At 49.9% G+C, this 19998-nt stretch overlaps 2 protein-coding genes across 9 annotated transcripts in view; one reads left to right on the top strand and one right to left on the bottom strand.

The window, feature by feature from the left end:
• On the bottom strand, nt 1-738 carry PERCC1 (proline and glutamate rich with coiled coil 1; the record flags this gene model as incomplete). The annotated part of the gene is made up of 1 exon (XM_082312248.1): nt 1-738. Exon 1 carries the CDS (start codon nt 703-705, stop codon nt 1-3), a length of 705 nt encoding a protein of 234 aa, XP_082168374.1. The 5' UTR covers nt 706-738.
• A 3656-nt stretch (nt 739-4394) lies between these two features.
• Nucleotides 4395-19998, top strand: part of LUC7L (LUC7 like) — a 41311-nt gene continuing 25707 nt past the window's right edge. For 3 of the 8 annotated variants that reach the window (XM_082312888.1, XM_082312886.1, XM_082312889.1), the window contains exons 1-8: nt 4395-4520; nt 6427-6521; nt 11465-11563; nt 12226-12336; nt 13011-13154; nt 13582-13758; nt 14613-14701; nt 19203-19232. In XM_082312888.1, coding sequence (XP_082169014.1) covers nt 4460-4520; nt 6427-6521; nt 11465-11563; nt 12226-12336; nt 13011-13154; nt 13582-13758; nt 14613-14701; nt 19203-19232 — 806 coding nt within the window. In that variant the 5' untranslated portion in view covers nt 4395-4459. The other 5 variants (XM_082312880.1, XM_082312878.1, XM_082312881.1 and 2 more) reach the window with 5 other exon arrangements.

The following is a 19998-nucleotide window of genomic DNA, read 5'->3' as shown; positions in this document are numbered from 1 at the left end:
TCACAGCCCAGCGAAGGGCTCGGCCTCCAGCCCTGGGCGGTCCGGCTCGGGCGGCAGCTCCCGCCCGGTGCCCGGCAGCTCTGGCCCCGGCTCCACCGTCCAGTTGGCCAGGAGGTCACTGAAGTCGGGGGTGCCAGCATGGAGGAGGCCGGCGGGGCCAGGGCCCGGCTCCCTCCAGAAGGAAGGCGGCAGCTTCCTCCGGTGCATGGGGGTGATGTGGCCATATTTCCTCTCCAGTCGCTGCGTCTTGCCGCCGGCTGCCCGGGGCGGCAGGCACCGGTGCACACCGTACTCAAAGAGCTCAGCCAGCGGCCCCAGCCTGTGCATGGCCCCAGGGCTGCCCCGCGGTGCCAGAGCCTCGGGCTGGGCCTCGGCACACTGGGGCGAGCTGCAGTCCTCAGGCACGCCGCGGCTGCCAGTGGCCTCCTCCCGGCCCCGCCGCCCGAAGTACCGCTGGATGTCACAGCTGATGAGCTCCGAAAACTTGAGGAGCTGCAGGGTGGTCTCGGCAGCACTGGGGACGGCCAGCTCTGGCCCCGTGCTCTCCTCTGCTGTCTCCTCCTCGTCTTCCTCCTCTTCCTCCTCCTCCTCCTCCTCAGAGAGGTCGGGGAAGTCAGGCTCGGGGTGCGTGGGCAGCAGCAGACTGTGCGGGAAGGGCGAGGGCAGCCGCAGCTTGGCCAGGGGCCGGATGACACCTGCAGCCATGTCAGCGCACAGGGGCACCCCGGGGCCTGGACTCACCCTGCGGGCAGGGACAGCAGGGTGAGGGTGGCACGCACTCCGACACCCTCCCCAGCCCGCTGCCCTGCAGCGGCACTTGGCCCTGAGGTGGCAGGGGGACCATGTCGTGCCACACCATGGCCATGGTGGGGCTGCAGGGCAGCAGGGATGTCCCCCACAAAGCCATGGGACATGGGGCAGTGGGGATGTCCCCACCAAGCCGTGGGACACAGGCAGTGGAGACGTGTCCCCTGAGCCATGGGACATGGGGCAGCAAGGACATCCCACTGAGCCATAGGACATGGGGCAGCAGGGATGTCCCCACCAAATCATGGGACGTGGGGCAGCAGGGACATCCTCACTGAGCCCAGGGACATGGTGCAGTGGGGACATAGCCCCTGAGCCATGGGACGTGGGGCAGCGGGGACATCCCCACTGAGTTCTGGGACATCAGGCAACAGGGATGTCCCCATCAAGCCATGGGACATGGGGCAGCAGGAATATCCCCACGACACGGGATGTGGGACAATGGGAACATCGCCCAAGTTGCGGCATCTGGGGCAGCAGGGAAGTCCCCACAAAACCATGGGAGGTAGGGCAGTGGGGACATCCCCCTGAGCCATGGGGCAGTGGGGATGTCCCCCAGAACTATGGGGCAGCCAGATGTTCCCCTTCACCCTGGGACTGTGCATGGAGGTGAATGGGGCTGAGCTTTCTGCCACCCTGGGCTGAGCTATCCCTGACACCCTGGGCTGAGCACCCCCTGGGATGCTGAGCCCCGAGCCCTTCCCATGCCATGGCCCCGTAGGTTTCCCTGCAACAGGGCAAACCCAGTCACCTCCCCACACTGCCCTGGTGGGCCCTGGTCATGGCTGCGTCATGCTGAGCTGGATGAGGCCCCACTGTAGTTAGTGCTACCTGTGCCCCGAGGTCCCCAGCCCTGCCTCGCTGCAGGGCATCCCCAGCCCCGTGCCTGGGACTGCCATCACCCCAGACCCAAGAAAGTCTTGGGGCAGGAGACAAATCCTGGGGGACAAGTCCTGCTCCTGCCACGCCAAGCACGATGCTGGGCCCTGCACCCAGCCTGAGACAGCATCGTTGCCATCCCTGGGGTCACCGTGCATCCCTCTTTGTGCCATCCCCACCACGGGACCCCCGGTCCTGCCTCCTTGCTGCCCCGGGGTGGGTGGTGGGGGGCTCAGCCTCCCAGAGCACCACGGACCTCTGGGCTGCAGGGAGAGGGGATCAGGGCCGCCCTGGTGATGGAGCCAGCCTGCCCTGCTGCCACCCTCAACCGGAGAAGTGCCCCGGTGCAGAAGGGCATCGTCCGGGGCCGCGGCTCGGCACTCACCTTGGTGCTGCCGCCCGGCCATGCATAGGCTCCCACGCCGCTCCCCCTTCCCGTCCCTCCACCTGGGCCTGAAGTATTTATAGCGGAGCAGTGAGCTGACGGCTGGCAAATATTTGGTAGCTGTATTGTAATAGTAGACTCGGTAAACAGAGCTGGGGTTTGCTTTAGCACCCAGCAACGGGAGAGCGGCGCGGGGAGGGACGCAGGGACGGAAGGCAGGGCTCACCTTAATGGTTCACTAGCCAGGGGATTTTCAAGTGTTGTTCCTGTAAATTCACCTATTAAATCGCCAGCCCCAGCTGCCAAACTGCCCGCACACTTGTGCCGAGGGCTCTTATCTCCCTGCTGATTGGAGGCGAAATCAAGCTTTGTCAAATAGGCGTAAAATTAAATTTCATGCTATTTTGACTCCTGGAGTAGGGATCTTCTGAAGAACATACTGCATATCGAGCGATGCCTCTGCAAACAGGCGCTGCCGCCATGGCTGCAGCGGGCAAAGCCTCTCTGTGGGGGTCCTGCGGTGCTGGTCCCCCGCACAGCAGAGCGGGGCCAGGTGCTGCGCAGCCCCCGTGCGGGACCGGACCCCCCATCTCCAGCCTTGTGCCCCCTCCCGAGGTGGGTGCGGGGCTCCCTGACCAGCTCCAGGATGGGGTTTGGAACCTTTTGAGGTGGCAGGACACAGCCTCAATGGCACGGCCAGTGGGAGAGGCACTTCAGGGTGCTGTGCTCCCCGGGGGGTGGTGGGGCTGGGTGCCCAGGGCCGGTGGCTCTTGCCAGGCAGCGCCTGTAGATGCAGAGATGGGGACATGTCAGGTGGAAAGAGGCTGGGCCAGCCCCACAGCAGGGACAGCACCCGGGATGGCAGCATTGTCGCTGTGGCCAGGGCACTGGGGTGCCCCGTGTCTCCACTATGGCCTGCGGCTGTGCTAGCCCACACGGTGCGTGAGGGACTGAGGATAGCTGAAAATGGCGAGCAGCTCAGGTCCTGAGGAGGCTGTGGCCAGAGGTGCCATTTCTGTTTTGGCGGCGGGACATGCCAGTGGGGTTGTCTGGGGCAGCACAGAGCACGGCCAGGGGACACAAATGGCTAGGGGACTGGAGGTGGCTGGGGACGTGGGGTGATGGCTGGGGGACGCAGGGTGATGGCCAGAGGACACAGGACAGCCTGCCTGTGAGAGCTGGAGGGCACAGGGTGGCAGGAGGCCTGACACAGCGCCTGGACCCTGTCACCGCCTGTGCTGGGGACGCTGAGGGGGTAGGACACCGGCCATCGGGGTTGGGGATGGCCAGAGCCCTGCTCCAGAGCTGCCCTGCCTCCCTGCTCTTGGGGTGACCGCAGCTCCTGGTCTGCTCCCTCGGAGCCCTCCCTGCCACCCTGCCCTGAGCACCCTGCACCCTGGGCTGAGCCCCCTGGCCTGAGCACCCTGCGCCCTGGGCTGAGCTGTCCCACAGTGCTGAGGTGGGGTCCCCAGCCCCTGGCATGGTGCAGCACTGGCGAGGAGAGTGCCAGCCTGGGCATGGCTGTCACCCACCCCCCTCCCCTGGAGCACCCTGTGGGGGCAGAGCCGGGCACTGGCACCGGCTCTGCAGCGCTCCCTTTCCCCTCTCCAAACACACTGGCAACGCCGGGGCGGGAGCAGCAGCCGCCCTGCCCGGGCACCGCTGGGCAAACACAGCGGGCGGGAGCTGATAAGCTGCGGGCACCCTTCAATCTGCTCCCTGACGTCACCCGCCGTCGCCTGGCCGCCTGGCAGCCGGCACAGCACAGCTTGGCATGGCTTGGCTCTGCTCAGCATGGCCCGGCATGGCCCGGCACGGCCTGGCACGGCTCGGCATGGTTTGGCACTGCTTGGTATGGCTTAGCATGGCCTGGCACGGCTTGGCATGGCCTGGCATGGCTCAGCACAGCTCGGCATGGCTCAGCATGGCTCAGCACAGCCTGGCATGGCTCGCCATGGCCTGGCATGGCTCGGCCCTGCTACTGGGCCCATGCTCGGTCAGCCCCGGGGATGGGTGCAGGGGCACCCAGTGGCAGCACCGTTGGTGGGGGCCGGGCCCACCGCGGCAGCCCAGCGAGGAGCCAGGCCGTGGGTGCCCCCGGCCCGCCCCGCCGCCCGAGGCCTCGGCAGCCGCCGCTGAGGGGGCGGCCCGCCTCCGGCCCCGCCGGCCCCGGCCCCACGCCCGCCCCGGGGGCCGCGCCCCGCCCCGCCGGCGGACTACCCGTCCCGGCATGCCGCGCGGTGGCGGGAGGGGCCGCTTCCGCCCAGCGCCCGCCGCGCGTCGCTGCCGCCGCCGAGGCCGGAGCCGCCGCCGAGGCCGCCGCCGCCGCCCAGGCCCAGGCCGGAGCCGCCCGCCCGCCGCGCCCCGCGGCCCGGCCCCGCGCCCGCCATGTCGGCCCAGGCCCAGATGCGGGCCCTGCTGGACCAGCTCATGGGCACGGCCCGGGACGGTGAGTAGGGGCGGGCGGGGCCTGCAGGAAACGCCGCGGCCTGGCGGCCGCCTCAGCCGCGCGGGGCCCGGCCCGGCCCGGCCGCTGCCTCCGCTCCGGACCTGCGGCGCGATCGGCCTCCGCCCGCGCCGGGGGCCGCGGGGGGCCGGAGCCGGAGCCTCAGCCCGCCCCGCCGAGCGAGCGGCGCGACGGGCGGTGAGGGGCGGCCGCCTGGGCGGGCCGGCGGAGCGGGCCCGGGCCTCGCCGCGCCTCGGGGCGGCCTAGCGAGCTCGGCACAGGGAGCCCGGTAGGGGTAGGCCTGCCCGGCGGAGGAGCCCGCCTCGCCCCTGACCCTAGAAAGCGCCCGGCGTGGCCCAGCCCCGGGAGGAGCCCGCCGCTCCGGGCCCCGGCTGCCGCAGAGAGGTTTTAGGGAAAGCTCCGTGCCCGGGCCGCGCCGTACGTAGAGGCATGTAGGTAGGTGTGCCTGCAGGAGCCGGCCGCTGTAGTTGTTGTCCAAGAAAAGAAATGTGACAGCCTGTGCAAAATATGTTCCCGCTGCGGTTTGTATCTCCCTTCTGCGACTTGCTGAGTCTTTAAATTCCCTTTGGCACGTTAGCAGGGCTGTTCAGGTACTTTGCACTTTGTTTCGTAAGTGAATAAGTGCTTTTCTTTCTTTGTGTATTGAGTTGCTATTGAATTGCTTCCCATATTTTTATTTCATACAAACTGAACAATTGTGGCCCCTCTATTTTATTTATAAAGGTTCAGTGTATCTTTGCCTGCCTACATCAATCTGCAAGGGAGTTGCAGAAAAGCCTCATGTTCATCGAGCCGTGAGTCACAACCAATTTTTAAAGCTGTTATAACAAAAAAAAAAAAAAAGTGTTTGCTTTTTTTTCACAAGTAACTTTAAAAGTGTAGCTTAGAAAGAAAAAAAAATAAAAAACCATTTTCAGTAGACACAACATTATTCCTGGATGCTTGCGAATCCTAAACTATATTCATACTTTAGTATTACACATACCTGTGTCATATACACAGATGAGCTTTAAAATTGTCACATACCATTACCACTTTGCCTTTACTTTTATGTATCATTCCCCTGACTTCCTTACTGCAGGTGTGGGCAAGAAAACTTTTCCTTTAAAACTTTTCAACAGTGGGCATAAAATTCTGCAGCTGAGGTCTTGAAGAATGCAGATGGGTATAGTATATGTTGGAGCTCGCAGTGTGTATTGACTAACTTTGTTTCTTTTTTTATTTTTTATTTTTTTGCTTTTCTGATATTGTCTTGTTTAAGTGGCTCCTGAGTGTAAAATGTCTTCTGAGGGTGGGATGTGGGTGGGAAGCACGCTTCGTGTTCCAGGCCAAGACCTACAAGATTCGTCTTTGCACGGCCTTGGAAAGCACACTGCATATTTGGTTTTCAAACCAAATGGACCGCTGTCTTAATTATCAGATGAGCAAATAGCAATCGCCTATAAAAACTGTCCAGCACAGCCCTGTTTTGTGATTCACCCTCTGATAGTGTGGGTTTCGGTACCTTCTGCCCCTTCCTCATGGTAAAAAAGGGAGGGGGAAAAAAAAAAAATGGGTTTTGGCTGCGAGCCAGACTGTCTGTCTCCTTTTTTTCTCTTCTGGCTGTGCTATCTCTTTATATGGATGACAGGCCTTGGACGTTACTTGGCTCGCCAACACTGTGTTTAACATGGTGTACTGGATGAATAAATGCTAAAATAGTGTTTGTTGCCAATTATAAGTGTTCCAGAATATCCTGTTACCCTCTAAGCTTTTTTCGAGTAATTTTGGGGAGCAGGAACACCAAGTATTTTAATCTGCATATTGAGGTGAAATGATCATACCGACATCTTTGTTCTCATATCGGTATTCTAATGTCTCCTTATTTAAAACCACAAATGAATTTCAGGAGATGAAACCAGACAAAGGGTGAAGTTTACAGACGATCGTGTTTGCAAGAGCCACCTTCTGGATTGCTGTCCTCATGATATCCTGGCCGGAACAGTAAGTATATTCTCTGTAATAAGGAATTCTGGTGTTACAGCTCTTCAGGGCTCATCTGTGCGTCGTAGGTAACTTCTAGGAGAGATCAGACTTTCTGTGCCCAAGGAGCAGTCACAATTTTAATTTCAGTTTCTGTTACCTGTGTATGGAACTGCTGAAGTCAGGAGCTGTCAGAACTCACTTGAAATGTTTTTTCTCTCACAATCCCACGTGAAGTTGCAAGATTATTTCGCTTTTAGCAGTTCAAGATAGTTAAGGCCTGACACTTGTCCTGTGGAGGTCGCAAGATCGTAGCTAGCCTGTTGTCCTGGGTGCTCTAGTTCACCATTGCATCTTCAGGTTAGCAGGTTTTTTTTCTCACCAGCTGCAATAATCCATATCCTTGGAGCTTTTCAGTCTCCTCTCTCCAACCATTTCATATTCTGATGGAATGGGCAGCTTTTTCATCATTACTGGTTGGTGTGCTAATCGCAGGTTACAGCTCAGGCCGACTTTGTCTTTGGAGCTGGTTGGTCTGAGCAGTGTGTCACTCTGCCTGACTGGTTTGGAACAGTCAAGTCGGCTCCTTCGCTGCTGCCCTCCGGGGACAGAGCTGGCCAGTCTTCAAACATTTGGCTCACATGCTCTCTCTGAGAGCAAAAGGTGACGTGGGCTTTTAACGGCGAGATCTTGCGAAGTAAGTATTCCATTTAGGCGCCCAGATGAAAGATGCAGTCCGACTTTCAAAAGTAAAAGGTGCACATCCTTTGTAATTGTTGCTGTATTACAGAATTGCAGGATGGAGATGAATATGGATGTTTTTCCATCCTCTTAACCAGATTGTTTAAAGATACTGTCATTATTTATAGCCCATCCTGCTGTTATTTCAAGAGCTGGGTTTGACACAGTGGGTTACCAGCAAAGGGGAGGGTTGGCACTCCTTCCTCTGTCGCTGCGATAGCAGGACTCTGTGGCAGCACTAGTAGAAAGAGCTTTAGCAAAAGCTGCCTCGGCTCCAAGTGCTTAAACTTTAGCTTCTCAGTGGCTGCTATTGCAGAATAAGGTTGGAAGTTGAATACCAATCTCTATATATCTCTGTTTATTTTTTATTAATTTGAAACTCAGATGTATTTTCCAGCGATCACCCCATCAGCCTTCATATCACCTCACTTCCATTTCAGAATTTTAAAGCTGTTCAAATCCCCTTCTGCCCACCTCCATCCTTTGCGCAGGTCACTGTGGGTAGGGTATATTTTTTGACTTGAGATTCTACAACAGTTTCTTGGGGCCCAAACAGTGTTTTGAAGATGCAGACTGCCTTCTACCTCTTCTGGCACATTTCCAGGAAGAAGGTAAACAGTGAGTCGAAGGCGTTAAGTGATGTACATGACTGTTGGAGCTAGTGCCAAAGCACGGAGGAAGTCTGAGGTGTTCGGATGTGTTGTGAGTCTCCTGGGGCAGAGAAGCACATTGAGAAACCTGTTTCTCTTGCTTTTGTTGTCACTTACCTGCAGTGAGTTGTCTCTTCCCCCTTGCTGTGGAATTCGCGTTCACAAGTCTTGCACAGGAGCAGGAAGGAAGGCAGCTTCTGCGCAAGTGATCTTGTGGATCACTCAAATGATCTTGTGGTGGCCTTTAAATGGCTGTGAAGCTCTCACGCTGCTGTCAGCAGGTTCTTAGGGGCAAGAAAAAGTATTGGTGCTGCAGATCTGTGTTGAAAGGACATGTGATGTCCGGAACAGGAACAGCATTTCAGCTGTCAGCGCTACCAGCCCGGAATGAGACTTAACTGGCATGTGCAGGCTTTCCTTGTGATCTTGGTCAGGTTCACTGGCATCTTTACGGTGCTCCATTAAGGGAAGAGCTGTGTGGGTGAACCAGCCTCAGCTGGATGGGGTAGCGTCCATCTCTGGATGTGTATTATTGCAGAGATCAGGACCTTGGATCTTTTTGGAAACTTCCAACAGATGCTCCAAGCCTTCTGGTGCTGGTTGCATTGCATCCTCCCCCTGAAGGCATTGTTAGTGCTGTGTCCTTCACGTGTGCAGGTATTCCTTAGTGGGAGGCTGATTGGAGACGAGCAGGAAGCTGGATCCCTTGAGTAGCTGTGCTCAGTGAAATGTGATGGAGTCCCATCCACTGATCTTCAGGTGCAGAGTAAGAGAAGGAGTCCAGACTGTACGTAAAGCTCTGGAATACTCCTGAGAGCTGCAGAAGGCGTGCTGATGTTTGCTTTGTTTAGATGGGCCAGTGTTCCTGGTCATAAGAGCCTTTGGCCCCAGAAACTTGTCTAAACTTATCACTAAATAAGCTACAATGGTTCTCTTTTTGGTCTCAGTGGGAAAGGAGGAAAATTCTGGGAGAACACAAGTTAGTTTAATATGCACATGTGCTGTTACCAGGGGACTTGTCACTAGATCATTAGTGGCCTGCACTGAGTTAACTTTGCAGCTAATGGTAAGTGTATTTCTGTCAGTGGAAGTATTGTGGCACATTCATAGGTGGCATCAGCTGGTGATCCTGAATTTTAGCACCAGTAATAAGTGGACAGATGAGTCTGAAAGCTGCCCAGGTAGAACATAGCTTGGAAATTACATTCAGGGAATTAATTGTGTCCCCCACTGGGAGTTATGAGTGAGCTGAAATCTGTAGGTTGCAGAATCGTTTCGTGGAGGTCTGTGCTTTCCTTTTTTTACTTGGTCAAAACTGCAGCTCTGATTACTATTAAAGAGCCTTCCTCTTGGAAATAGACTTTCTGGTGAGTTAGCAGTTTAGTGGAGATCATAAGAGATACCTCAGAACGTGGATTGCTCGGCAAATGTGAGCAGGTCTAATTATCAGTGGTATCTAAATATATTAAATCTGTGTGTATGGGGGGGTTAAATCTTTACTCAGGCTCTACAGGTTACCTGTCTCAAATACCTGTATTGTAAACTGGCCACTGGTGTTGATTGGAGCAAGTCACAATCACTGCTGGAAAGGGTGAGCATTTGATGACCAGCCTGCCTGAGATGAGAGGATTCTTTGCGACGGAAGGGCTAGTGGCCTTACCTGAAGTGAGCAATACCTGTGAAAATCTCCATGCACCGCGAAGGATGTGGAGGAAGACTTGCGGTTGTATACCGGTGAAACCTGAACATTCTCCCCATGAGGAAGAGGTTGAGAAATTCGTTCCCTGTTAACACATGGGGAGAGGAATACGGAGCACACTGTCGGCTCTTCTGAAGTTTTGGCTTGGAGCCCCTTCTCTGAAGTGGGGCTAGTGGATCAGCTTGCATGAAGAGTTCAGATAAGAATACTTATGATCTTTGAGAATCACATGGAATATCACTGTTTTCTCCATATATTGGGAAGGGATCTTAGTAGAATGACCATAAGAATAAAAGGTTTAAGTCACATTGTGATCTGATGTTGTGCAAAGTTATTTTTGTGGTAAAATAACAGTGGCTCACTCGCATTCTTTGAAGAGGCTTGCTTGAAGATGAACATGATTAAGCTCTGAAAGTACCGAATGCTTTTTTTTGTAGGCATTAAATTTCCACCATTAGAGAGCTCAGCAGGACTATTCCTGGATGCAGGGTCTGTTTCTGTAGCCTGCTGCCTGTGGCCTCCTGTTTCTGGTAAATCTGAGCAAAATGAGGAAGACTGAATAGTGGCGAGTCATCCGGAATTGTTTTCTTTGTTTAAAAAAGAAAAGCCAATAACAAAGGTAACTGCTGAATACCTGAGCGTTACCTGATGGAGCTTGCTGTAGTTGCTTTGCTTCATTCTAAACACTTCATTGCTGCTGTCCGAGTGCGTTGCCTCGCACAGGTATCCCTGGCACCCCCAGCTCTAGTTTGTGATGTTCCGCAGGGATTCTGCATTGATCCCGATTTAGCTGTATTTAGCTTTTTCTGCAGTTCAGAGAGTTGACACCTGTTGTGCTGTGTTCAGGTTTGGGCTCCTTGGGACTGGTGGTGACAGGGAGAGAAGAGGATGGCTGGCTGGGGTGTTCCTTCATGTGATGACGTGTACCCTGCCATTTATACCATGGCTCACACTTAGGCCTTTTATTATTTTGGCTTTCAAGTTGTCATACTCTTTTTCTATTTTAAGAATAAGAGAAGTGTTCTCTGTTACATATTGATAATGTCAAAATGCAATTTCCACGTTTTGAGAGCATAATTAACTTCAGTTCATGTGGCTGTTAACTACTAGGTTCGGGATAAATAACAAATTTAAATAGCATCCGCTGCAATGGGAGTGACGGGCAGCATGCAAGTCAGAGCTTTCTGGGAAGGGAGATGCTCTCAAGAAGTCTCTCATTAGATGGGTTTATGCGTAGGAATTAGCTTTGCTAGGCAGGTTTTAAAATTCCAGGCTGCAGCTGCATGTGGGAAGGGGCTAGCTGTAGAATTATGAGTCTGTTGTTGCTGAGCGTGGGTTTGTGCTTTTCTACTGGCCGTACCCCTTATTCCCTTAAATCCACTTGTTCTCGATAGGAAGCGTTCTGTGTTCTATGATTTGGTATCTTTCACTGTGCTGCTAGGGCGTGGCCTGACACAGATGTGCTTTTTCAGGTGAGCTTTAAACAGGGTACAAAGCTGTATGTTTTGCTGTGCTGTATCTCTATAATAGGAGGCATTTGGAGTCTGTGCCTGTTGAAGGAGTTGCTGGTGGTGTGTGCTGCACCTTCCCAGCTCCCTCCCAGCAATTTCTAAGGCTGTGCTGTGACCTAGAGTGGGAGTAGGACTGGACTTAAAACATTTGGGGTGTTTTAATGTTGTTCCAGGAACACCTAGAAAAGGGATTTCTAGCAAGCACGTTCTTCTGGCTAGTTTTGTTACTGACAGGTTAAGAGGAAGCTTTTCTTCCTAAAGAGGCTATATTTTGATATGATACAGTTGGCAAGAGTTAAGTATTTGCTGCTTGTTGCCATAATGGAGGGTTCTTACATTGATTTTCCTTTTTCTTTTCAACAGCGAATGGACCTGGGAGAATGTACAAAGATCCATGACTTGGCACTGCGAGCAGATTATGAGATTGCAAGTAAAGAGAGAGACCTGTTTTTTGAGCTGGATGTGAGTATGGAGAAATTTTTGTTGCTTTTGTGGAAACTGCCTCTTGAAGTTATTTGGCTGAACAATAGAACTCAGTGGGCATTTCAGGTAGTCATCTTATTTGATGTGTTATCTGACAAGAATATGCAGCCCCTTCCCGAATGCTGGCTTGATTGCTGACTTGAAATTGTAAAAGTAGTTATGGTCCTTGCAACCTCATTAGTCCAGCTAGCTGGGAGGCTCCTTTGGCATTCCTTGCATCCCACACCTGCTGCTCTGTGCCAGCTCATTGTAAGCTGGTGGCTTGTCCCAGGAGACTTGACACTAAAAGCCTTCTGCTCTGTGGTTTCACTTTTGCCAGATTTAGCTTTTCCAGTGCTTTTGTCTTTGCACCTGTTGCTCATGCATTGGAAATTCCAGTGCAAAGCTGTCTTCATGTGAGCATTCTGTTATGTATGAGAGTAAAGGAACTGTGTCAGGTTCCAGGCAAATGACAGACTTAAGGGCAGGGATCAGATTTTACTTTTTCTGCAAAGTGTCATGTATTTTTTTTTCTCTCAAGGCATCTGTTCTTGAGGTTGCTTGGACATTATACAGGGATTGTACCAGCTAGCTGTTGGATGTCAAAGCTAGATCTGGCACAGAGGGCATCTTTATTCACAACTCTTTGTCTGAACATGCAGGCGATGGATCACCTGGAGTCCTTCATCGCAGAGTGTGATAGGAGAACAGAACTGGCCAAGAAACGCCTGGCTGAGACACAGGAAGAGATCAGTGCTGAAGTGTCTGCAAAGGTATTGTCCTCTCATTAAACATTTGTTGTGCAAGTCTGTGTGAGAGCACTGGTGCTCTGTTGTCTCTGACACCATTGATACTGGGAAGTTAGGCTGCACAAAGGCTTTGTGGATTCCAGCCATCCTCCTCAAATGCTGCTCTGGCTGTTCTTGTGACAAACGTCCTGGTTCAGAGGGCCATAGTAGCGTAAAACATGAACTCTAAAATAGGTTGCTTTAGCGTGGCAGTAAAGCATATTGGTTTCCCCCCCACGCTGTTCAATGTTAATGTAATAGCTTAGAATAGTAGATCCATCCCATGATTGTTGTCTTTTCACTTAGTAAATGCTCATGGAGTTTCGGAACTTGCTTCATCAGGACAATGCAAAGCATTTCTGAAGCTGGTTTTGTGGACTCTATCCTGTCCTGCAAGCCAGAAATGTGCCACTGTTTGCAGCAGAACTGATGATGTCCTCTCCATATCTAGTTTCTCTCTTTGCTATGTGACTGTGACTGCATTGCCTGTATTTGGCCCACCAGTCCCTTTTTGTTGGGACTCCTTTGACTTTTGGAGATTTATAGTCATCTTCCACCAACTGCTTTTATTAAACAATATTTTTTAGATAAAAAGGAAGAGTCATCCTGCAAGCTTTAGCAAGCTTTTTGTCATATTAAAACCACACTATTCTCTTTAGGCAGAGAAAGTACATGAGCTGAATGAAGACATTGGAAAACTCCTAGCTAAAGCTGAACAGCTGGGAGCTGAAGGAAATGTTGACGAGTCTCAGAAGATCCTGATGGAAGTGGAGAAAGTCCGAGCAAAAAAGAAAGAGGCAGAGGTATGGCCTTCGTTCTCCTATGAATTGTAATAGCTAGGCTGAGTACATGACAAACAGCTGGGCGGTTCCTACCTCTTTTCCTATGTTGCCAGCACCTCCTTTTTCAGTTTCAGCCATATGCCAGCAAGCAGTTGGCAGTGTAGTGTCATAGATGAAGAAAAGCTTTTTAGAAATTTTTATCTAGTGAAGATAGCTGACTGGGGCGGGGGTGGATTTGTCCTATGAAATATTGGATCACTAGTCACTTGCAGGGATAGACTGTCAGGTTAGCCGTGCTCGCAAAGCGTTCTGTACGGCACCTCATTATATTGAGGGTATCTTTTTGATTCTTGAAAGCGGCAGGGCAATTCTTTGCAGGGGTTTCCCTGGAGGGCTGTGACTATGTAAGGGTTCCCTGACATTTGCCTGTTTTTTTGCCTCCTTTTAGGAAGAATACCGAAATTCAATGCCTGCATCCAGTTTCCAGCAGCAGAAGCTGCGTGTGTGTGAAGTCTGTTCAGCATATCTTGGTCTCCATGACAACGACCGGCGTCTTGCTGACCACTTTGGAGGCAAATTACACTTGGGTTTCATTCAGATTCGTGAGAAACTGGATCAGCTGAGGGTAATCCTGTCTGTTTTAAACCTTCTTGTAGTTCTGAAGATATTCAACACTTTTATTAAATTCATACAGAATTCTTTGCAGAGTGCTTGTAGAAGCCCAGAAATTTCTGATTGCACAATCCCTGAAACTTCAAATGGAGGTTTGCATAGCCTCACATGTTCTGTAATTTCTGGGTAACTAAATAAGTACCCTCAGAATTAGTCAAACCAGACCACTGCAGTCATTTCTTCCTTAAATACATGCAACCACACCATTGCTCTTTCTCATTGGTTTGGCTGAAATTTGTCACTGTGATTTTTTTTTTTTTTTGACTATTGAAGAGCGCTTTCAGACCTCTTAACGAAATGCTTGAACTGAAGTTTCACATAGTGCTGTCAGTGAAGGTCTTCAGTAGTTGAAGTGATTAGTTGTTTTCTGTCATGATTTGTAATGGAATTGCAGTATTGGCCTTGCTTGCAAACAGAGACCTTTAGACTGCTCGAGTAAGAGTTGTGATTCCTGTGCCTTATTCATTAAGCAGTATATTGAGGTCAGTGCCGCGACTGATCATTGGCACGAGGCCAGAGCACTGTTTCATTGCGTGTTATGTATACTCGTGGTGAGACAGTCCTTGCCTCAAAGCTTACGGGCTTGTCTCTTAGAGCACAAACACTCAAAGGGCATTTCTTGCACTGATGCGTGTTAGTGAAGTTGTGAGGAAAATGAGAACCTTGATGGAGATCTTGACTAGCAAAATGCAGTGAAACAGTCTTACTACTGTCTTACTACCTTTGTCTTGCTACCTGAATAGTCTCCCTGCAGATCTCTCTGACCTGTTACTGTATGGCTGAAATACGATGTGAACTTTTTTCTAGAAAACAGTGGCAGAAAAGCAAGAGAAGAGAAACCAGGATCGTTTGAGACGGAGAGAGGAGAGAGAACGAGAGGAGAGAATGGGCAGAAGGTAAGTGGAAGCCTGTAACTGGTTTGGGAGGTTGATTTTGACATATCTGATTTCTTGTATCTGAGCACTGCAGGAAAGCAGCATCTGCTGCTGGACCAGCTGTTGCAAATGCTCCAGATGCTGTGTGAGCACCTTGGCATTCATTTAAAGATGAAAACAAATGCACAAAACCCCCACCTTAAAGTGATCGTATGTGTATTGTTTTAACCTCCATTGTGTATCTGAAAGATGTGAGCTCCCTGTAGTCTTCAGGCTTATATTGGTCTAGTCCCGGTCTTTGGGAATCTGAATCTGGATAAAATGCCTTCTTCCAGTCCTGCATCTGAGTGGGAAGGCTTAAGATGAGCAAGGGCTAGGTCTGCGCAAAAGGCGTTAGTTGTGCAAAAATTCCCTGGACAGCCCTCCTCACTTCTAGGCTAGGCAGTGACAACAGAGTGGAGCTGGTATCCATGAGCCAGACGTTGGGCTGCCTGTCTTGCTCAGGAACTTTTCTGCAATAACAGTGAGGTGCTTTTGGCACAGCTTTGGAAAACACTTCCTAGGGGATCCGAGGGATCCCAAGGAGTGGCTGCTTCTGGTGGTTATGGCTGTATGTGTCACCTTCTGCTCATACATGTATAATCCTTGAGCAGTGGGAGTGGCTGTAATGTTAGTATTCTCAGGACAAGCTCTTCTGCCTCTTGCCAGCTGAACTGGAAAAACTATTTCTTATTTACTTGAATAGGCATCTTTTGTGTAAACAGCTCAGTTAAACAGCCTGCTGTGGAGAGGGTGGTTATTTGCAATGGTCAGGCAGAGGAAGTGGCTGAGTAGGAATGCTGGTCTCATTGTCGCAGCATCTCTCTAGTTACCTCACATGTACCTGTTGTACTTCTTGCGTCAAAAAAACCCAACCTTGCTGCCTGTGGAAAGCTCTTTTTGATCCTCAGTGTCAACTGAAGGGTGTGTTTCAGCCATCCATGTCTGAGGTATATGAGATATGTAACTGCAGTGTGCTCTAAGATGGTGCTGGTTTCTGGGTGTACGTTTCTGGAAATGCTAGCAAAGAAATACCAGAATCAAAGCAGCTTTGTTTTCTGTGGTCTGCAGCTCGGTGATTTTGGTGTATTGTGAAGATGTAAGCCCCAAATTGTTATGCATTCTCCAGTTAGACTGTTCTATGTGGCTTCTCTCTCCCTGTGGATTGCCTGGTGTCATATGAAATGCCAGTTGATGCTGCAGCTTTCTCCTGAACTGCAGCACTTCACGCAGAGCCTCACAAGTTATACAAGATTGTCAGTAATGCCATTGTATTTGAGAGCTGCAGAATCTGGAACTGGCTGATGAGCGCAGGAGTTAATCGAAAGGGACTGGTGTATGCTGTTGCTATGGACAGAAAGATGGAAATGAAACACGAAGTGTCTTTCCATGCAGCTGCTTTGTGGCAGGCTCTTTCTGACCCACAGTGTAGGATAACATTTAACTTGGACTCAGTGCGTCTGTCTCCATTGTGCTTATTTTCCCTGGAGTTCATTTCTGTGTGAAAATTGCTCAACAGGGTTGCCTTCAGGAAGAGTTCTCTGGATCTCCCCAAAATGCTGGCTTTCTTCCTCCTCTGGCATGTCTGTGGTTTTGTTGTGTTGTTTTTGTTGTTGTTTTTTTTTAATCTCAGTTCCTGAGAGTTGGAGCCTCTTGCGTTCACAGGTAGCCCGTATAGGGATGTATCTGATAAGGGAGTTTGAAGATCACTTTTGAATGCTTAATGCTTTAAATGTGAAGGGTTTAAGAACTGCATTGAGTTTGCCTAAAGTCTTGAGTTCTTGCTGGTTCCGTGTGTGGCACTAGAGACTGTGGCCAGCCTTTGCTCTCGCTCTGTATGGAGGCACCTGTATGCTCCTCTGTTCAGATGTCAAAGAAAAGCATGTTATGAAGGAGCCGTGAGTGCCATACAGAAGAGGTAAAATTATTTGCCTCTCCGAAATGAGAACTTGACCCACAGAATGAAAATATTTTTCCCGGTGGGCACTTAGTGTCAGAACTGGGACTAGAGCCCAGATTTCTTAATTTCTCAGCACCTTCTCCTCTGGGAGCTGTGCAACACCATGCTTACAGAGGCATTTTTCCATCAAAAACTAATTAATGACTGCTGCTGCCTTTCAGACTGCCTGTCTTAAGCACAGCTTGATACTTGAAGGAACCACAGCAAATATATTGCCTTCATAATTCTTCGTCATATCTTCATATGCAGCATCTTCATGGTGTTAGTCAGTAAGAGTACTGCTTGACTTTGAGAAGTCTTTGGTGGCTTATAGGTACTATCAGATACTATGGAAGCCTGTAGATTCACTTGTGAAACTCTAGCTCTCACAGACTTCATTAATTTGTTGACTAAATTGTGATTTCCACGTAGGAATGAGTGAACTGGGTTGTCACCCCTTGTGGCATATAAAGCCAAGTCCTATGTCCTGTGTTGTTTAGTGTTGACAGTGACTGCGGGCTACCCAGTAATCTCTTCAGGCTGAAGTTCTGCGGAGAGGTGGCGTGCTTGGAAGAGCAGACCTCAGCATTTGCTTCCAAGTACACCGGCAAACCACACTAGGTGGAGTTGCCAAACGGATTTCTTTTGTAATAAGTTAGACAAAACACAGGTTATGAAACTCAGGACGTAGCCTCTCTGATGCAAGGACAAAAAAGAGAGGGGGAAAAATAATAAATATGCTCGGCCTCTCACTTCTCTGGACAGCAGTCTTCTACTGTCTCCTGTATACTGATTCAGGCTAGTAAGGAAAGTGCTGTTTTGTTGGATGCTTCCTGAATTCTGAAGTGTAGCACTAGGGAGTGATTATCGGGAGTTAATTGTGCAAAATCCTGCTCAGATCATAGATGTGGAAGGGCAGCCAGGTTTTTCAGGGGTGTGGAATGGCTTGATGTGGATGTGTGCACCGGTGATTCAGAATAAAGTGATCAGAAGGAAAAGAACATTAAGAACTTGGAGTAATTACAACCACCAAAAAAAATTCAGCTGCCTGCCAGGCATCTACAGGAGGTCCTCCTGCTCTGTCAGGTTCTGTTACATGAAAAAGGAGGTGTGTGGTTATTGCCTTGCTCTCCTGGTTTATCAGTTTTTCCTTTATCTGGTCATCTTGTGTGTTGCCTCAGCGCATGGTTCATTTGCCTGACTCCAAGTTCAGCTCCACCTTGTTTACAGTCCTTCTACCTGAATTCCTCTCTATATTTTGGGTTTTTTTTCTTTCTACTGTGACTGAGCAATCCCATTTCATTGTGAAGGAATGTCAGTGCACATTGAGTCTCTTAATCTTGTCTTATCCAGGCATGGTTTTAAATGATATTATTAAAATAGATGCTTCTCTATTGCTTTTTAAAATTTTGTCTGTGTGTAACTTTCAGCCGCATCCCCTGTTACAGTGCCAGAACAGCTCTGTGGCTGTGTAACTGGACCATCCCCTGTGAGTCTGTGCGCAGTGGGGAGACGGGAGCAGTTACAAGAGTGAGTCTCTCAGTCACTAAACAAGGAGACCGGCCGCTTCTCAATTAAAGCAAAAAGAGACCGTTCAGACAGTCTGTGAAGTTTTGTTGTAGGCTGGCTCTGAAATGTGGCGGTAGAGAAAAAAGGGAGGGCGTATCTTTCATGTGGAGTGGTATTTTAAGTGGTGCTGAGTAATGGTGCTTCAGAAGTTGAAACAATTGTGACATTGTTATTTACAGACTGTCAAAAGCTAATGCTTACCGTGTTAAGGTTAGAGTGCCGTACATGAGCTCTGAAGCCATGGGAATGTGAGAAAGAATAGTGAGACTTCGATGATTGTTCTCAACTTGCTTTCTAAGTCTGGGATGAAGGATTTTCTCTGTGTGTCAGTTACTTTTCAGTCATAGTTCTTCCCTTGTGTCTGTGTCCCCTCTTTTTTTTTTTTCCTACCTCGTCTTTCCCAAACAAGAAAAAAAATAGTTGATGCAAATTTCCATCTAATGTTTGTTAAATAAATATGATGAGTGAGAAAATACTGTATTTTGTCTTTATTAAAACCTTTTTAATGTGAAACTACCTCAAAGGAACCGAAGTCAGAAAACTCAGGTGTATTTCTGACTGGACAGTGGCAATTTTTCTTGAAAATGTTAGAGTTCATTTAGTTGATGTTAGACTGCAGAGGGTAAAGTGTTTATATCAAATATGCACAGCAAACTTAAAGTTGGAAAGGTTTGTTGTGGTATTTTATTGACAGAGACTGAATTGGTTTGTAGACCTTTTCTGTTCTGACAAGAAGCTCTGCGTGTAGAAACTAGTGTTTCTACCAAGTTCTGCAGTTTTTGACAAACTCCCATTCGCCCCGCCCCCCAAGATGATTACATGTTTTAATGGTTTTATGGCAAGCTTTTTTTGAACTGACATATTACTTGGGGTATTGTGTTCCTGTGAAGAGCTGCCAGGGTGAATGGGTTGTTTTACTGAAAACCCACTGACTATATCGTACCTTCTCTTGCTTAACTCTCCTCTTCTTTCTAGGTCTGGATCAAGAAATAGAGATCGTCGAAGGTGAGTGTGCAGTTCTCCTACAGTTTTCCCAAATGCCTATTCGTGTTTCTGTCTAGTTACTGAGGTTTTTCCTGGGTCTCACAAATGGAGCTCACTCAGTCTCTTTGTTTTGCTCCCTGAAAGAAATGGGAACCTCTGCTTGGGCACTTCAGTGGTGCTGTGCAACTTAATGTCACCCATTGGGCTAGAAAGCAGATGCTGGCTAGCCCGGTCAGGACAGAGTGTGCTGTGTGCTCCAGAGTATGAGTCTAAGAATGTACTTGATGCCTTTTTCAGTAAATATCTAATACAGTGTCGTAGTTTTAATGTCTGAAATACATCTGTTACATATATAATACCTCAGATGTAAAAATACAGAGATTCAAGATTAAAGCCCCCGCATCTCTGTGAAGAGCTTGCCTTAGCGGTATGACATCCTTCTCTCAGTGATCACATACCTGGAGATCTTCCTCTCTGCTACTTTCCATATACATTGGCATCCTTTGTTTTTAGAGCAGATTGAAACAAATCTGCTTCTAAAGTGCAGTACTTTCACAAGGGAGACTCTCTTTTGGCAGGCTGCCATACGGGTTATGGTAATTTCACATGCCACTTATATTGGCCTCTCTTCTAGTTATACAGGTCTCGCTTTGAGTGAGGCATGGTTGGTAAGCTCTGCACATGCTTATATTAACAGTGGGAGTTTTTTATATAAGCTTCCCAGCAAATTGAATTTACCCACTGGCATTTTGTTGGTAGCATGGGGCCCAGGAGGGAGATGCCCACC

The sequence above is a fragment of the Platalea leucorodia genome (assembly GCF_965183815.1).
Source record: "Platalea leucorodia genome assembly, chromosome: 5".
NCBI classification, from domain to species: domain Eukaryota; kingdom Metazoa; phylum Chordata; class Aves; order Pelecaniformes; family Threskiornithidae; genus Platalea; species Platalea leucorodia.
This window is presented reverse-complemented; position numbering and strand designations above follow the sequence as displayed.